The sequence below is a fragment of the Cydia amplana genome, chromosome 10, assembly GCF_948474715.1.
Source record: "Cydia amplana chromosome 10, ilCydAmpl1.1, whole genome shotgun sequence".
NCBI classification, from domain to species: Eukaryota; Metazoa; Arthropoda; class Insecta; order Lepidoptera; family Tortricidae; genus Cydia; species Cydia amplana.
Genome location: NC_086078.1, coordinates 18,679,587 through 18,699,138, shown reverse-complemented (window position 1 = coordinate 18,699,138; position 19,552 = coordinate 18,679,587). Strand labels below are relative to the sequence as shown.

The window sequence follows — 19,552 nt, the reverse complement described above, 5'->3', positions numbered from 1 at the left end:
TGTATGTTTTTTTTTATTTTTTTATTTTTATTTTTTTTATGTTTGTTACTCCATATCTCCGTCATTACTGGACCGATTTTGAAAATTCTTTTTTTGATTGTATGTATATGCATACAGATTGGTCCCGTTTTTGTCAAAACCCAGTTCTGATGATGGGATCCATGAGGAATCGAGGGAACTCCTCAAATCTTAAAGGCATACATATAGTGATTTTTGTGTTTTTATCAATAAATCAAGCATATACATTCAAAAACGTGACATTTGATGAAGTGGAACTGCTGATGATGATCAGAATGGAACTCTTCAACGACGCATAGTTCACGTTTGGCGATTTGTCCTCTTCGTTATGTTTGTTAAGTAAGTTAAGTTTTTAAGCCACATTTTTGTCAAGCTCGAGTTCTGATGATGGGATCCATGAGGAATCGAGGGAACTCCTCAAATCTTAAAGGCGTGCGTATAGAGATTTTTGTATTTTCATCAGAAAATTAAGCATTTTTATTAAAAACTGTCGCATTTGATGAAGTGGAACTGCTGATGATGATCAGAACAGAACTCTTCAACGACCCATAGTTCACGTTTGGCGATTTGTCCTCTTCGTTATGTTTGTTAAGCAAGTTTAGTTTTTAAGCCACATTTCTGTCAAGCTCGAGTTCTGATGATGGGATCCATAAGGAATCGAGGGAACTTCTCAAATCTTAAAGGCATACATATAGTGATTGTTGTGTTTTTATCAACAAATCAAGCATATACATTCAAAAAAGTAACATTTGAGGAAGTGTAACTGCTGATGATGACCAGAACGAAACTCTTTAACGACGCATAGCTCGCGTTTGGCGATTTTTCCTCTTCGTTATGTTTGTTAAGCAAGTTAGGTTTTTAAGCCATATTTAAATATTTATGTCAAGCTCAAGTTCTGAACATGGGATCCATGAGGAATCGAGGGAACTCCTCAAATCTTAAAGGCACACGTATAGAATTTTCTGTATTTTCATCATAAAATAAAGCATTAACATTAAAAACTGTCGCACTTGATGAACTGGAACTGCTGATGATGATCAGAACAAAACTCTTCAACGACGTATAGTACACGTTTGGTGATTTCGAATTTCGACTTTGACTAGGACTGGGACCCGGACTCGGATTCAGATGAATGAATGAATGAACGTTTATTCACAAGAACATATGGTACAGTACAGTGGATGTTATAAATTTACAATGTTGGCCCTTAATATGTTCTGCCATAAGGCATGTGAAAATTGTTTTTCCATGACATGACAAAGCCATGTATGTGAACATTAATTGCGTGCATGCAATATCTTAAGTACTAAGCATATTATGCTAATGTAACCCTTAATATCTAATAGTATAATAGTATCTAATGTTGCAAGCCATGCATGTTATTATTACATTAAATTTCAAATTACAATTGTCGAATGTCAACGGTTCTATATAGGTATAAAATTATATGGGTAATTACTGAAACTTATAACTAAAATATTCGTCAAACGTGTAGAAGCATGCGTTACATAAAATGTTTTTGAATGTATTTTTAAACTCAACGTCTGGAAGTGTCTTAATAGATGCGGGAATATGATTGAAAATTTTTATACACATATAATATGCACTTTTTTGTCTTATTTTTAACTTGCATGGAGGTAGCGTCATTTGATATTGCCTGAGTGATCTATTCGTCAAGTTGTTAAATAATGGAAAAAGTTCTAAATTCTGTTTTATAAATACCGCTGCCTCATATATATACAGACATGGGAGTGTTAGCAGTTTAAGCTCAGTAAAAATAGATCGGCATGGATCTCTTTGTTTTTTGCCATATATCGTTCGTATGCATTTTTTTTGAGCTATAAATGCTCGATCTACTTCCACCGAGTTCCCCCATAGGAGGACACCGTATCTTAATACGGACTCGATATAGGCATGATATGTTATGAGGGCCGTTTTTTGCGAAACTGTTTCCTTAAGTCGCCATAGTACAAAAATAAATTTGTTGACTTTTTTGCATACATTATCCACATGTTTTTTCCAATTACAGTGCGTATCTAGTGTGATGCCTAAGAAAATAGACTCCTCAACTTCTTCTATTTCAACATTGTCGTGTAAAACTTTTATTTGCTGTGGCTGTGCCTTGTATGACCTAAACTGTATAAATTTCGTTTTGTTCAGATTAATTGATAGGTTATTATCTTTAAGCCAAGTAATTACATCATTTAACGCCTTATTTACATTATGCTCGTATGTGTTTGTATCGGTACCCTTAACGATTATTGTGGTATCATCAGCAAATAAAATAGAGGTATGTTGCGTTGATTCAGGTAAGTCATTGACGTAAATAACAAATAGTAACGGGCCTAAGATACTGCCTTGTGGCACTCCGTATTCATTTATTTTGTACTTGGACTTGTGTGATTTTAGTTTATTTTTTTGTATTCTGTCGATTTGAGTGCACTGCTTTCTCTCAGATAGGTAACTTCTGATCCAGGAGTATGCTGGTCCTCGAATTCCATAACGTTCTAGTTTATTTAGTAGCCGGCGGTGACAAACGGTGTCGAAAGCTTTTGACATATCTAATAGTAGCACTCCTACTGGGATTCCCTTGTCTATGCAATCTGTGATTATATTATTTAAGTTAAAACATGCCAGTGTCGTGGATTTTCTTTTCCGGAAGCCATTTTGTTCATCTCTTAAGATATTAAATTTGTCTAGAAAACTTTCTATTCTATTGTACATTACCCTTTCGTATATTTTGGCTATAACCGGAATCAGAGTGATTGGACGATAATTCCCTAGTACCGATTTGTCACCTTTTTTAAATATTGGTTTAACCACAGACTTTTTTAGTATCGTGGGGAAAATGCCTTTTTCGAACGATATGTTTATCAGGTACGATAAGGGGAATGATAGTATAAATGAGATACTTTTTATAATTTTAGTCGGTATTTCGTCAAATCCGGTAGAGGAGGTGTTACGAAGCGAGCATATTATTTTATATATTTCACACGGGTCGGTTGGAGATAGAAATATACTATGTTGTTGACTATTAAATGTCAGAGTATTAGCTTTAGAAGTTGTAGATTTTTGATTGATATTAATAAAGTAGTCGTTAAATTCGTCAGCAATTTCTTGAGGAGTATGTATTTGTGTTCCTTGTCTATCTGTAACGTTAAGAATTTCTTTTTTGCATTGCTGACTCTGACTACCCTTGATGACATTCCACGCAGCTTTGCATCTGTTAGATGAATTTGATATAAATTTGTTATTATGAATCTTCTGGGAATAAGAAATGCATTTCTTAAGTATTCTAGTATAATTATGTAATTGTTGTTTATTAAGGTCTCTATTTTGCTTACATCTTTGATACTTAAGGAAAAGTTTTCTCTTCGTTGCACAACAGCGTTTGAGTGATTTTGTGATCCACTTAGTTTTTTTAGTTTTGTTAGTTATTTTTATTTTTATTACGGGAAAACAAAGATTATGGAATAGAACAAGTAAGTTGTGAAATTTTGTAAAAGCTTCATCTGGACATTCCTCATCGTAGATTTCTGAAAATGAGAGTTGCTTCATATAGTTTTTAAACAGGAGAATATTTTCTTCGCTATAATCTCTTTTTGTAACATACCATTCTCGTACATATTTTTTTATATAGGTGGGGAATGTAATTATTTGAGCGGTGTCGTGGTCTGATAAGCCCAGTTGTAGTGTTGCACCTTGCGCGGTTTTTAAGTTACTTATTATGTGATCTATACAGTTGTTTTTACGAGTAGGTTCGTTTATGTGGCTAAACATATTATAATTTTCAAGTATACTATGATAATATTTGGTCGTTCTATTTACAATCAATGTATTGATATTAAAATCACCGCATATTATTATCTTTTTTCTAGTTTTAGATCGTAAAAAGTTTAGCAATTTATTTAGTTGTTCAAAAAATGCGTCAATATTTGAATCAGGAGTTCTATATATACATACTACTATTAGATTACAGTTAAATATTTCGATACCACAGCATTCAAAGTCTCGTTGCAATGAGAATGTTTGTATGATGGGCAGGTCCTCCGCATCCAGAGATTTATTAACCATTATAGCGACACCACCTCGTTTCTTAGGTCTAGAGAAAAATGACACAAGTTCATAATCCTTAAGAACCAGATTATTTTCTGTACCGGAGCAAAGGAATGTTTCTGAGAAGCAGATTACATTAGGGACTGTTCCTTCGTTTTTAAAACTATCTATAATTAGTTCTAATTCGTCTATTTTTGATAGTATTCCAGCTATGTTTTGATGGAATACACAAAAGGTATTATGTTGAGGTACGAAAAGTCCGATCTTCTGTTATGCATGGATTCGAGTCCTCCTGGAGGCAGCTAGCGGCAGAGTTTCTAGGTTCCGCAGGCTTTGGAGACTGGATAAGTTGCATGGATTTACCAGGCTGCTGGGAGCTTTCAGCAACTTTACCACAGTTAGCGTCGTTTATGTAGGTCTGTTCCGGGCGAGTGTTGCCTTTATTTTGCGTATTTTGGCTATCCAGGTTGTGCGTCTGTTCAGCGCTAAACTGGAGCAGCTTCTGTTGCACTTCGGTTTGCTGTTGTGATTGTGATGATGTTTGAGGTGCTAAGGGCGGATTATATTTCTGTCCATTTATAAGTAATATATTGTTCCGTATTACGGCATGATTTCCTTTTTTACGCGCTTCATACAGAAGCTCTCTTAGTTGTTGGCGTGCCTTTAAACTTTCACTATCCAGAACTTCAGCGACGGCGAGTCCAGTGTTTCTGAATTGACGTGCGTTGTCCAGAACATATTTTTTCATTCTTGTGCTTAAGAGTTGAATGAGGATTGGACGACGGTTTCCTTTTTTCCCCATTCTCCTTACAGTTTCAATGAAACCGTTTATCTGTATATGTAAGATGTCATTAAATATGTAGTTTATACGGGGGTAAAGTTCGTTCTCAGTTTCACCGTAGTATTCTTCTAATCCGTATAGTACAAACGTTTTTTGGTTTCCGTTATCAGTGGTTTTTTCATTTAGGCGAGCCTTCAGTTCCTGTAGATCGGTAGTCAGTTTTTGATTTTGGAGCTCTAGATCTTTTATTTTTTGATTAGAAATTTGTATTTCCTCGGCTATTCGTTTTTGCTCTAATGTTATTGCGTTATTTTTTTGTGTAAGTTCTTGCTGGTATTTTCCAATGGCCATGTTAATTTCTGATTTTATTAGAGTTTTCAAATTGTTTAAGACTACAGCATTATTGTTATTTAGTTTTGTGTCTAATAATTTACTGATTTCACCAATTGTCACAAGTTGCTGTCCTTCTGGGGGCTGCTGAGACTTTAAGTTATCACCTAAAAAGCTTCGGTTTGGCTGATCTGGCATGAAATAGGATTGTGGTTCTCTATGATTATCATCTATGGACATGCTTGTTTCATCTAAATGAGATATGTCAAACATTTTCCTGACCGGTGTACCATCATTCTTTCGGCGAGTTGTTATATTGGTGCAGTATGGACACCTCCATGTCTTATTTAACTCTTGCTCATAGTTTGCATAGTAATCTGGACTCATACCAAGACACTTGTAGTGGTATGTTTGTGTGCAGAGTACGCATTTTAGCAGCTCTTGTTTGCTTTCAATTAAATTCGGACACGCATAGCAATTCATTTTTCTGTTTGTTTATTTATGTATTTTCCCAAAGCAATCAAAGAAGTAAGAATCCAGTATCAATAGTAGCGACCTCTTTAGGAAAGTAGTTGAAATTTGTATAGCAATCTCTGTGAACACGAGCGGTTTCTGAACGTGCGTCGTCCTTCAACTGTCACAGTCAGATGTGTCACTAGTGTCAGTGTCAGTTACAGATCAGCTGGTTTAATGTGAATACCGCTCTTTTTATTACGTAGATATTTCCGAATATTGCCGAATATTTACTGTTAATTTCAAATTTTCTTTGTGTGTGTGTATTTACCGTTATGATTCACTATCAATTTAAGTGTTTTTACAATAAAAAGAGCTCACCCGAGTGCGTCTGATATCTTCCAGTTATGGTGCAGTAATAGTGCCATGATGTTAAGGTACTACTTTCACTTTTTATTCAGTTTTTCCAGCCTTTTTCAAATATATTTAGCGCAGACTCTAAACACGATGTTGTTCTGTCAAACGTCACACACACGTTCAGATCCGGACTCGTACCCGGATCCGGTTCGGACCCGGACCCGGAACTGGACTCGGACTCGGACCTGGACTCAGACCCGGAATCGGACCCGGACTCTGACCCGGACTCGGACCCGGACTCGGACTCAGACCCGGACCTTGACCCGGAAAACCACTATGATACTTAAACTAAATAAACCACTACGATTACCTACCATAAAATGTAGGTATAAAGTATGATGAGGCCAAACCCCTCCCGCTCAAACCCCCGTACACCGGTATTACTGAATCGCGATTAGAAAGGGATTGAGATAGCTGTCAATCCATATTGATTTTGACGTAAGTGTATGGAAATCTGTTATTTCTAATCCCTTTCTGATCGCGGCATGATACATACACACATACACCGCACCGCATGCGCCGTTAAGTGGGTTAGGTTAGGTTTGAACTGCTATCCTCACAGAACTGAACAAAAGTGGGTTAGGTTAGGTTAGAACTGCGAGCCTTACAGAAACGAAATGCTACTAGAAAAGTGGGTGGTTTTACCTCCTTTTCTACATAGCGCACCGTCTACAATAATCTTTCACCAGGCCGCATATGAGAGATAACCGTACTACGGGAACCTCAGGAATCGTCAATAATTACCACGATTTATATTCGAAGTACTTGATAATTTATTCAGGAACACTTAGAAGCTATTTTTATCAGCGACCAGTAAGTAATGAACAGATTTGAATCGAACAAAGACAACCAATGTTGCCAACCAGATAAAACATTTTTATATTGATCTATATTTGACATTATTTATAATCTTTGCATGTTAACTTTATTGTAAATATTTTTAAGTTATTTATACAAATTAAGTCTTACATTTTAAATAGCATAAAGTACTTATTAAACTAAACTTGTATACTCATGATCTATGAATATTAAAAGCAGTTAATCACTAAACTCAAATGATTTTCAATTATACCCTCCACTGTCATCATGAGATCTGAAGTGCAACGTCAGTAAAACGGACTGCGCCATGTTCACTAACAAAAGAAAATACAGTCGGACCATACGCCTCCAACATGATGACTTACCAATCAAATCTATTATCAAATATCTTGGAGTACACCTTGACCAAAGATTAGTTATGAAAGACCATGTAAAAAATACAGTTAAAAAGGTTAAACAGGTTCGCGGTATGCTGGCGCCAATTATAGGATGGTATAGTAAGGTCTCTCTGGAGACAAAAATCAAAGTGATAAAAGCGACTCTGTTACCAATAATAGATTATGGCATAGTTCAACTCTACCCTAGGGTGAGTAAATCTAGATTGACTGAATTAGAGAGACAATACCGCATGGCATTGAAAACAGCTGCTAATTTTCCGCGTAACACGAGTTCAGAAATAATTTGGGAGATGCTTGATGAGGACCCATGGTACATACGTGCTAGAGACCTCCATGAAGACATGCTCCGTAAGTTAAAGGATCAGCAAATTCCGGGTCTTACGCAACCTGGGGACAGATATGATAAGCCAAACCACCATAATCCTATGTTGCCTAGTCTGCGTACTGGTGAAATTGACTATGTGTGTAAACCAGAAAGAGGAAAACCACTATCCAAGCGAATGGCCCCACCTCGTATCCCTGTTATTTAAATGTACATACATAGCTTTAGCGTGAGCCAGTTCATGTCTGAACTGAGCCCCATTTACTTTACATTAGATCTTTTTGATACCTAAGACATATATGTAAAATAATACTGCTTGCACTTGGCGGGCCATAATTCTGTAACATAAATTATATAAAATAAAGTTTTATTCTATTCTATTCTATTCTATTCATCATGAGATTCAATGTTTACATTGTCTACCCACCATTAGCTAACATTCGGCCTTTTCTGACACCGTTAGCGTCCTCGCGTGTAGGTAAAGCGTTACTAATTATTTATGAACACACAAAACAATACATATCAATTGTTATCATAAATAAATATTAATCTCTTAACATATATAATCTTTAAGCCATCTTATAAGTGTAAATAACATCATATATTATTAGCCACATCATCACAAAAATTATTAGATAATTAACATTATACACTTTAAATCATCCATTTTACATCAGTGATAAATGAAAATCATACTGCACTTACTTTCATTTTATAACACCTTGTTCTTACCTTTTGATGCCACTCAGGGCTAACAACGCCATCAGAGCTAGTGACGCCACCAAGGGCTAGTAACGCCACCAGGGCTAGTAACGCCACCGAGGGCTAGTAACGCCACCAGGGCTAGTATCGCCACCAAGGGCTAGTATCGCCACCAGGGCTAGTAACGCCACCAAGGGCTAGTAACGCCACCAGGGCTAATATCGCCACCAAGGGCTAGTAACGCCACCAGGGCTAGTAACGCCACCGAGGGCTAGATTTAATCAAAACAGTACATTAAAATTACATAATCATTAAATAACAACCATTAATTTGTACGTTTGTTATACAATTATTTTTCCAAACAATATCAATTAAAATAATTTACTTCACACTTTAATACTTTCTGAGTCAGAATCACTCTCCATGGGATCGTTTTCAAAAACCAACCAAGGGTGTATCTTATCTACTGCAAACACGGATTTGTATATTGGTTTTCCTACCTTTTTAGTAATAGGCGTGTCTTCAACCTCATACCTATCATTACCTAAAACTTTGGTTATTTTATAAGGCCCGCTACACTTAGGTTGCAATTTCTTACTTTGACCAGTTGGATTACCTATTTCCCTTTCGATTCGTACCAGGTCACCTACATTATATTTATGTGGACTTTTTCTCTTACTATCAAATCGCTCCTTTTGTTTCTCTTGTTCTATACGCATCCTTTCACTGGCCTCTGCCCTTATTATATCAGGATTCTCATACTCTTGAGCTTCGGAAACTATCGCATTCATTACTCCATCAGAACTGCCTGTGGGGCTTAAGCTAAATAATATTTGAGACGGCGTTTTATTAGTGGCCTTATTGATGGTGTTGTTAAGACCCCATTGGACTTGTGGTATACAAACGTCCCATTCATTATCGGGTTTTCCATGGTTCATTGATGTAAGAGAGTCTACAATGGAACGATTGTAGCGCTCAATCTGACCATTTGCGCGAGGACTAGCAACCGCGTTAAGTATGTGAACAGTCCCTTTATCCTTTATATATTTTTTAAAAGAGTTACTAGTGAAACTAGTCCCCCTGTCTGTAATTAAACGCCTCGGTACGGCAAAGATGCTGAAATATTCTTCAAAGACATTTATGGTGGTGTTAGTCTTACAATTTTTAACAGGTTTTATGTATATGTATTTAGTAAATGCGTCAATTATTGCTAGGATGTAGACATTTCGCCGTTTACTTACGGGGAATGGACCGCAATGATCTGCATGTAAGGTGTGAAACGGTCTATCAGGTTTTTGGATTGGGTGTAGCATGCCTTCTTTAGGACCGCCGGGCACTTTGTTATACGCGCAATGTAAACATGCATTACAATATTTTTTGACAAACCTGCGCATCTTTTTGAACCAATACACATTGCGAATTCTTTCATAAGTCTTTTCATATCCAAAGTGCCCGACGTCATCATGATGACTTTTAAGTATCTGCCACCTAACTGATTTCGGAACAACCCACAGCAAAGTCATATCCTCACCCTTTTTAACAATACGGTACAGCCTGTCATTTTTGTACACAAAATTATTTTTAATATCTACCGTTGTGTTCGTTTCGGGGTCTTGTAAAATTTGTACTATTCTTTGTAATTCGGGATCGGCCTGTTGAATAGTTTGTAGCCACCTATCATCAACTGTGACATTTGATTCTGCACCAACTATGTGAAAGACGTGACAATCATCATCGCGACATGGTGGATTGTCTGCTGCAATAGCGTTTCGACTCAGGGCGTCTACATGAGTCATCTTGGTGCCCGCTCGATATTCTATAGAAAAATCAAATTCTTGCATCGCCATCCACCATCTCGCCACTCTAGGGATTAAGTCTTTCTTAGTCATGGTACTACGAATTGCATGGCAATCCGTTACTAATTTGAACGAACAACCCAACAAATAGACTCTAAACCGGTTCAGAGCAGTTATGACTGCCAGGGTCTCCAACTCATAGGCGTGAAATTTTTGTTCCTCGGGCGACGTTTGCCTACTATAAAATGCTATGGGTTGGAGGCCCCGACCAGCATCCTGTAACAAAATGGCCCCAAGCCCCATTTTGCTCGCATCCGTGTGAACCTCTAACCGTGCATGAGGTTCATACAATGCCAAAACAGGCCTGCTGACCAGTATATCCTTCAATTGATTAAACGCTTTTAATTGTTCGGATTCGAACCGCCAAGGTTCGTTCTTTTTCGTAAGAACAGTTAGCGGTCTAGCTATCACAGAGAAATTTCGAACGAATTTACGGAAGTAACTCGCTAACCCTACAAACTGGCGGACCTCGTGTACGTTCTTTGGAGTGGGAAACTTCTTAACGGCATCAATTTTGAATGACCCCGGCCTAATACCATCTTTAGAAATTTCATAGCCGAGATATTCAATTTTTTCTTGGAAAAACACGCATTTCTTTAAGTTCAACGTTAGCTTAGCGTTACGAAGCATAATAAATACCCTTTCAAGCTTTTCAAGGCCCTCTTTAACAGATTTTGAAGGTACCAAAAGATCATCCATGTACGCAAGAACCAGTTTTTGTCCGACACCATTTACCATCGAGTTTATTGCACGCTGGAAGACACTTGGAGCGTTTGCCAAACCGAACGGCATTCTATTGAACTCGTAGAGGCCGTCCGGGGTGACAAACGCTGTCAAGTGCTTACTGCCCTCGGCCATCGGTACTTGGTAATATCCGCTAGCTAAATCAAGGCTGGTGAAGAAATTGTTACCACCAAGACAATCTAATTTATCCTCAATGCGTGGCAGTGGATATTTATCTTTCAGTGTTTTCCGGTTCAACGCTCGATAATCGACGCATAAACGTTTTTGTCCATTTTTCTTGCTAACTAATAACACTGGACTTGCATAAGATGATGAACTTTCCCTGATAATGCCGTTTTTAAGCAGATCTTCTATAATTGTTGATAGTTGCTCTTTTTCTTTGAGGGACATACGGTAAGGATTATAGACTACAGGATTATCATCCTTCAGTTTAATATCCATCTCGACCAGATCAGTTTTGCCTAATTCGGATAAGTCTAAGGCGAAACAATCGCGGTATTTCGACAAAAGCGCATGGAATGTATCGCGTTCCTTTTCATTTAATTGCGTCCCTATTACGACATCTTCTATTGACAATGCTTGCTCGTGTTCGTCTGTAGTTGATACTAACCTAACCGTTGGCTCATTAATTTCATCATAACTACTTCCTCTAGCTAATACTTGATTTTTATCAAACTTTAATTCCGCATCAGCCAGATTTGAAATCATAACGAACCCGTGGCTGTCATGAAAACTATACAATCCCGGTAAAATGATGTAATCCTTTTGCTGTGAATTGCAGAATGAAGCGGCTACATAAAGGGACCCAGTAAAATTTGTTGTTGTACTCACTTCTATAGGTGAAGTACAACTCGCCGCAATCGTCACGTCAACAGCCGTATTTAAAGTGTATTTTGTTTTAGGTAGAATACAGCCCTCCCCTGGAGCTCTATAAAATGTTAACTGTTTTGGTGTTTTTATAACCACAATGTTTGGTAATTCTGTAAAGGTGCGGCCTATCAGAATTTCGCTTGGCATGTGATGGTCAGGCACGACAATAAAGTCGACTGGATTCTCTACCTCATCTACAACTAGAGTACCGTTCACAATACCCAGTGGTCGCACGATCCCATTACCAAAACCTCTTAAATTTACCATAGTATTTGAGCGTTTCCATGATCCAAATATTTGGTTCGCGTAACTTTCCCTAATCAAAGTGCGCGCACTTCCGAAATCAATGAAAGCAGGCGTAAGTATGCCTTCAAGCGTAACGTCCTTATAGTACTTCTCGCTTCCGGATTCTACTACTGTTCGAACATCGGGTGTTTCAGTATCATTTGTTTCAATACGTCTTACGTCGTTATTGTCAGATGGAGCGGGCAGTGGCAACAAACCGCTATTGTTGGTGTTGGCTGATGACCCTAAAGTCGTCTTATTACGACACTCATTAGCCACATGCCCCGCCCTGCGGCAAATACTACACTTCTTCATAGGTTTTGTACATTTGGAGCGAATGTGACCAACCTCTCCACAGTTATAGCAAACTATTTCGGGTTTAACTGGCTCGTTACTTGTTGCTGTATTCGTGGCGTTTTGAGTAGGCCGTGGATCTTTGTTCCAAGGTTTATTGCGTTTTTGTGACATTAAATAACTGTCACTCTGAGACAACGTACGTAAGTACGAGAATAATTGTTCCGGTTCCTCAAAACGGCATGAATTTGCACTCATCCTGACAAACTTATCGTCTATTCCGTGAACTAAACACCCTACGGCCTTACGGCCTGCTACGTCACATTTATTGATACGTATAGGGCCGAGGAGACGAGTGACACGAACGTTGGTTTATAGCACACTGTTTTATTGACGTAAGTAAGATGGATCGTGGGCGCAGCCACACACACATGCATAGGTAGTTGCATACATATACAACATCCCTCCCTCTAAATTACTAACTAATATCCTAAAAATATTTCTTAAAATCTACATTTAATTTTGAACGGCGTCGTAATCTGTTCCGCGCATCTGAGCGCACACATTGTGTACTTTGTTGCTCAGCCTCAGTGGGGACCATCTCTGTGTCTGTGTCTTCAGAGCTATCCGTAAAAGATTCCGCTTCTTGAAACTCTGCGTCACTTGGCACTGACCCTTTCCCCTCCCGCGAGAGCTCTGGAGTGTCACCAGACGGCGACGACGGATCTGGAGGGGGAACACTGCCTCCATCAGTCGTTGGCGGAGACGGAGTCGGCGGGGGCGGCGGTAGCGGCGACAGCGGTAGCGGCGGCGGCGGCGACGGCGGCAGCGACGGCGGCGGAGGCGTCGGCTGCAGCGACGGCGGCGGCGGCAGCGGCGGAGGCGTCAGCAGCGGCGACGGCGGCGGAGGCGTCGGCGGCGATGGCGGAGGCGGGTCTGCAGATGGTAAGTACTCATCCAAATCCGTTAAACTTTGGTCCCCTGGGCTGTCATCCGCTATGGTACCATTGATTTTAATTATTTGATTTTTATGTTTTTTGATAATAATATCTGTATAATAGTCTTTGATTAAATACAAAACTTTGCCAATCCTTTTATCGATTGTCCCTTTGCACCAGTTAAATTGAGACTTGTTGACATACTTTTTGTAAAGTATTAACTCGCCTTTTTTAAAATTACGTGACTCGTATTCTTTACATGGTGAACACTGTTGAATTTTTACAGGTTTATTAATCACGGACTCGGCAGATGATAAGGGCGATAACTCCGAGGATGGATTCGACACATCAAGTCTACATCTTATTTTATGACCAAATACTAACTGTGACGGAGCGCAGCCCGTGGTTGAATGTATTGAATTGCGATAATCCATTAAATATCTTAATAAGAGTAACCGCCTCTGTCTATCATTTTTACCCGTTAACATGCTCGACTTAATACCTTTTTTTGTGATCTTAACAAAACTCTCGGCTTGGCCGTTACTGGCGGGATGGTAGGCTGGTGACGTAATATGTTTTATGTCGTTAAGGTCACAAAATCTAGTAAATTCTTGCGAGCAAAAAGCAGTACCATTGTCACTTACTATTGTTTTTGGTAACCCGAATCTGGAAATAAAGTCGCATAACTTGTCTACTACGGCCGTAGATGTCGTACTAACCATGGGATATACCTCAAGCCATTTACTATAAGTATCTACGATTACTAAATACGTATGGCCATATAGCGGCCCGAGGAAATCAATGTGTAACCTTTCAAAACAACGCGCAGTCTGGGGCCACGGCGCCGGCGGCGCGCGGGGCGGGGACGGCCGCAACTGCTGGCACACCTCACACGAACCCAAAAACGTCTCCAAAGCCCTGTCAATCCCTGGAAACCAGAACCGAGCCCGAGCCTCTGCTTTAGTTTTAACTATTCCTAGATGTGACGTATGCAGTTCTGCCAGAACTTTATCGCGAAGCGACTGTGGAACTACCGCTTTGTGACCCCGCATAATAATACCATTTTCTACAGCTAACTGAGTTCTACATAAATGGTAAGGCTTCAGACGCACATCGGTAATTTTATTCGGCCAACCATTGAGGATATACCTACTTACGATATTTAATATCGCATCTGTCTGGGTACCTATCTGTAATTCATTTAGAGTTAATGGTTTTGCCCCGTCTGCAACAAAACAAACATATGCGGCCTTATCACTATCGGCGAGTGCTGGCTCCGCGCCCCGCCCGCGCTCCCCCGGCAGGCTTGCCCGAGACAAAAAGTCTGCACTATTGTCCGCACTACGCACATATTCTATTGTGTAATTATAACCGCTGAGAAATAATGCATATCTTTGTAAACGATTCGCTGAAACCTCGGGGATGCCTTTGTAGGGCCCAAATATTGAAGTTAAGGGCTTGTGGTCCGTTCTCAATACAAACGGCTCTGCCCTACCGTACAAATACTGATGGAAGCGTCGCACTGCATATATTATTGCGGTCGCTTCCCGCTGTATTTGCGCGTACCTTTTTTCAGCGGGGTTTAGAGTGCGCGAGGCAAATGCGACCGGCCGCTCGACTCCGTCCGAATCTAATTGTGACAAAATAGCCCCAAGGCCACTAGGTGATGCATCACAGGTCAAAAAAAGTTTTGCTTTAGGGTTAAAGTGTGTAAGAACCTGATCAGACACCAGATGTCTTTTAATTTTGTTAAAAGCGTCGTTATGCAACGCTGACCACTCCCATTTTGTATTCTTTTTAAGTAGGTCATATAATGGACTGAGTATAGTCGAGGCGCCCGGAACAAAATTTCGGTAGTAGTTACTTAGCCCTAAGAATGATTGTAACTGACTAATGTTTGTTGGCACCGGTGCTTCAACTATGGCTTTAATTTTCTCTGGTGATTTTTTTAAACCTTCTTTATTTATTATATAGCCTAAATAGCTAATCTCGTCCTTAAAAAACTCACATTTATCCCGTTGCAATACCAGTCCCGCATCTTGTAGTCTTTGCAACACTACCTTTAACCTGGCCTGGTGCTGGGCGGCGTCGGCGCCCGTGATGAGCACGTCGTCGAGCAGGCACAGCACGCCGTCGAGGCCTGCGAGCACGCATTCCATGGCTCGCTGAAATATCGCTGGCGCAGACGCCAGCCCAAAAACGAGACGTGTAAAGCGAAATAATCCACGGTGCGTGTTTATGCAAGTCAACCTTTGTGAGTCTTCGTCTAGTTCGAACTGGTTATATGCCATGGACAGATCTAACTTTGTGAACGTTTTCCCCCCGTGTAACTTTGAAAACAGTTCGTTTATTGTAGGCAGCGGATATTGATCGATAAGTAGCTGTTTATTTATGCTGACGGAATAATCTGCACATAAACGCACTGAACCATTTTTCTTTAAAACTGGCACTACAGGTGAGGCATACTCGGAATGATCAACTGGCTTCAGAACCCCTAAATTGACAAGCCTATCAATTTCTTTGCTAACGGTATCGCGTAATGCGAACGCTACCGGCCGCGCTCTAAAAAAAACAGGTTTTGCGTCCTCTTTAAGCCTTAAGTTGACCTTATACTTATTGAATAACCCTAAATTACCTGAAAATAATTTGGGATACTGTTTCTCTAAGTCAGTGCTACCTATAAGTAATTTATCATTACAATAATGCACCGTTTGCACAGGTGTAAGTTGCAATCTAAACAAAGCAATAAAATCTCTGCCTAGCAACGGCGGGCCGTCGTCGTTAACAACATACACGTTCAATGCGCGAGTGCTACCCGCGTATTCTACTGTCGATCGTGCACTACCCTTACATTGTAGATGTTGGCCTGAATAAGTGACTAATCTTTTTTTTGTAGGTAACAATGGTACATCTTTAAAATGCATTTTGTACGTAATGTAAGAAACAACGGTCACCGCAGAACCAGTGTCGATTTCAAATTTTAACTTTCGACCATTTATTTTCACCGTTTCAACCATAGGCTCACCCCGGAAAGAACGAATGTAATATAACTTACCATCGTCGTCGTTATCGCCCTGACAATCCGCCGATACATTAACGTAATTTACGCTAGTGCACATCTTACGGAGATGCCCTTTTTTATTACACTTTTTACATGTAAACTTAGCGAAACGACACTGTGACGCACTATGGTTGGTGTAGCCGCACACCGAACACTTCACCTTTGCACTTCCCTCGTTTTTACCACCGCGCGTGATCTTAAATAACTCGGAGGCCGACGATTCCGACGATCCCGGAGTAACGGCAGCGGCGCCGGCGCCGGCGCCGGCCACGGCCGCGCCTGCCCGCGCGCGACGAATGTTTTCCGCGAGTTCTACCGCCTTCGCTAACGTTAACGCGGATAAATCTTGAGCATACAATTTTTCTTTTTCCCTGCCCGGCAGCATCCCCATAACGAAACGGTCACGTAATGCTTCTTCTACGTTTTTAAACGCACAATGCACTGACAGTCCTCGCAGTCTAGCCGCCCACTGTGGGTATGACTCCTCTCGTTGCTGCGTTGCAGAGTAAAAGTTATGCCGCTCGCCGAACCCGGTTAACTTGGGAGTGAAATGGTCGTCCAGTAATTTTAATATGTCCTCGTACGGCACTTCTTGGACATCTTTGGGCAACGCCAAATGCGCTGCGAGCTCGTACGAGCTCTCATTGAGTGCGCTTAACAAAATCGCTCGTCGTTTTTGTCCCTGTGCATCTGTAGCCTCTGTAATATTATTAGCGATGAACCACTGACACACACGACTTTTATAATTTTTCCAAACTTGCACATTATGGTCAAAAGTCGGAAGGACACCGAAAACAGCACTCATCTTTTTAAAATGTGGGTAAACGTCGCCACTGATACGTATAGGGCCGAGGAGACGAGTGACACGAACGTTGGTTTATAGCACACTGTTTTATTGACGTAAGTAAGATGGATCGTGGGCGCAGCCACACACACATGCATAGGTAGTTGCATACATATACAACATTTATTTATCAATATCATTTTTTCGTAATAGTATACGTCTAGTGGTTGCCCAACTTTACAACGCACATTGAGCATTCGTTGCAAAAGATCGCCATAATTTTCAGTAGACGGAAAAGCTAGTTTTAACTTTTCCATCCATTGTGGCCAAGTGTATAAAAGGGATGGCAGTCCTTGATACCAACGCTTTGCCAAACCAGACAGCTTAGGTAGAGCATAATGACACGTCTGAGTATCTGTCCACGAATATATTTGAGCGCACTCGTTGACCTTGTGTATCCAGCATTCTATATTCTGAGCACCATCGTTAGGGTCAAACTCAGGCACTACGTTAACGTGTGCAGTATAAGCATGACCCGGCAAAATATTTCCCACTGACATACTACTTGTACTAGTTTGATTCGCTCCAGCAGTATTAGTAGACAGATTCCCAGACAGGTGATCACGACTAGAATTACCTTTTGAAGGTAACGGCGGTGTGGAACTTTTAGGCCCTACACTACGATAAGCTTCGGGTTTGTTCGTCAGAGCATCCCTTTGTTTACTTTTGCGATGGCGATGTTTTCTTTGTTTCTTATGTCGCCGACGCGGCGGCGAAGATGTCGAACTACGTGATGAAGCGTTCGATATGCTTCGGCCAGAGGAATTTGAATAGCGACGATGATGTTTAGAGCGACGCTTACGTGATCTAGAAGCCCTATCTGATCCCATGGCTAATAATTCTGTTTGTATTTCAACTCACGACAAGTAATCAACTAGTAATTACTAAACTTATTAGGAAATACACGATACATTTCATAAATTATCTAATTGCATACGCGGCTATATTAAAACCTATTATTTTGTACCAAAATAATTAACCAAACTTGTTTTGTCACTAATTAACTACTATTGTTCTCACGTATCGTTACTTCAACCAACGCATCTTTGTATAAACGTACGTAACTAAGTAGACCCACATAAATGTCTCTGTGCAACGATTTAATTACGTAATCGTTTCATTATGAATATTCAAAAGTAAACAGTTAATCGCCGGCTAAAGTTTAAGTATTTCACGTTTATCACTTCACTATTCGCGACACCAACAATGATCAAATCATAAAATAAGCACAAATCACCAATTATATAAAATTCAAATCACTGACCTTCACTTGGGATCAAATACCTCAGTTCCAGCCGTTCCAGGCGACGTAGGTTGCTTTTCCTGTATCGGCACTTCTGAATTGAGAGATAACCGTACTACGGGAACCTCAGGAATCGTCAATAATTACCACGATTTATATTCGAAGTACTTGATAATTTATTCAGGAACACTTAGAAGCTATTTTTATCAGCGACCAGTAAGTAATGAACAGATTTGAATCGAACAAAGACAACCAATGTTGCCAACCAGATAAAACATTTTTATATTGATCTATATTTGACATTATTTATAATCTTTGCATGTTAACTTTATTGTAAATATTTTTAAGTTATTTATACAAATTAAGTCTTACATTTTAAATAGCATAAAGTACTTATTAAACTAAACTTGTATACTCATGATCTATGAATATTAAAAGCAGTTAATCACTAAACTCAAATGATTTTCAATTATACCCTCCACTGTCATCATGAGATTCAATGTTTACATTGTCTACCCACCATTAGCTAACACATAGAAGCAGGGCCGGATTAACCCTAAGGCAGAGTAGGCAACTGCCTATGGGCCCCGCCTCGGTTAGGGGGCCCCGGCGGCCCCGCGCGCGCCAAAAAAATTGTATTTCATATGGCCAAAATTCATAAATAATTTTTTATGGTACCTACTTATACGAGGGGCGTTCAAAATATTCTCGGTATTGATATCTTACGACCTCTTCTAAAATTTCTTTCGTTACTGGCCGCTAAGGTTTATTCATTGACATTAAAAAAAAGTATAATTCGAACCGAGATGGTCTTTTGTTTTTCTGCAATTGCTGAACAAACATGAACATCATGTGCGAATTGACAATGTTAACTAAATTAGAACATCGATGCGTGATAAAATTCTTGACAAAACAGGGTAAAAATCAAAAAACCATAAAAGAGGAAATGGATTGTGTTTACCGTGAGTCTGCTCCTTCTTTATCTATCATTCAAAAGTGGTCAAGTGAGTTTAAACGCGGAAGGGAGAGTATTGAAGATGACCCTAGACCTGGCCGGCCTGTAGTAGCTACTTCACAAGAAAATATTGATAAAGTGGAAAAACTTATATTGGAAGATGGTC

The 19,552-nt window shown here is 39.7% G+C and overlaps 3 protein-coding genes across 3 annotated transcripts in view; 1 reads left to right on the top strand and 2 right to left on the bottom strand.

Moving 5' to 3' along the window:
* Nucleotides 1-19,552, bottom strand: part of LOC134651450 (superoxide dismutase [Cu-Zn]) — a 394,084-nt gene that overhangs the window by 198,013 nt on the left and 176,519 nt on the right. The gene's annotated exons all lie outside the window — the stretch shown is intronic.
* Nucleotides 1-19,552, top strand: part of LOC134651733 (major facilitator superfamily domain-containing protein 8) — a 36,254-nt gene that overhangs the window by 10,203 nt on the left and 6,499 nt on the right. The gene's annotated exons all lie outside the window — the stretch shown is intronic.
* On the bottom strand, nt 12,836-17,304 carry LOC134651637 (uncharacterized protein K02A2.6-like). The gene has a single exon (XM_063506736.1). The coding sequence runs from the start codon at nt 17,147-17,149 to the stop codon at nt 12,836-12,838; it is 4,314 nt and encodes a 1,437-aa protein (XP_063362806.1). The 5' UTR covers nt 17,150-17,304.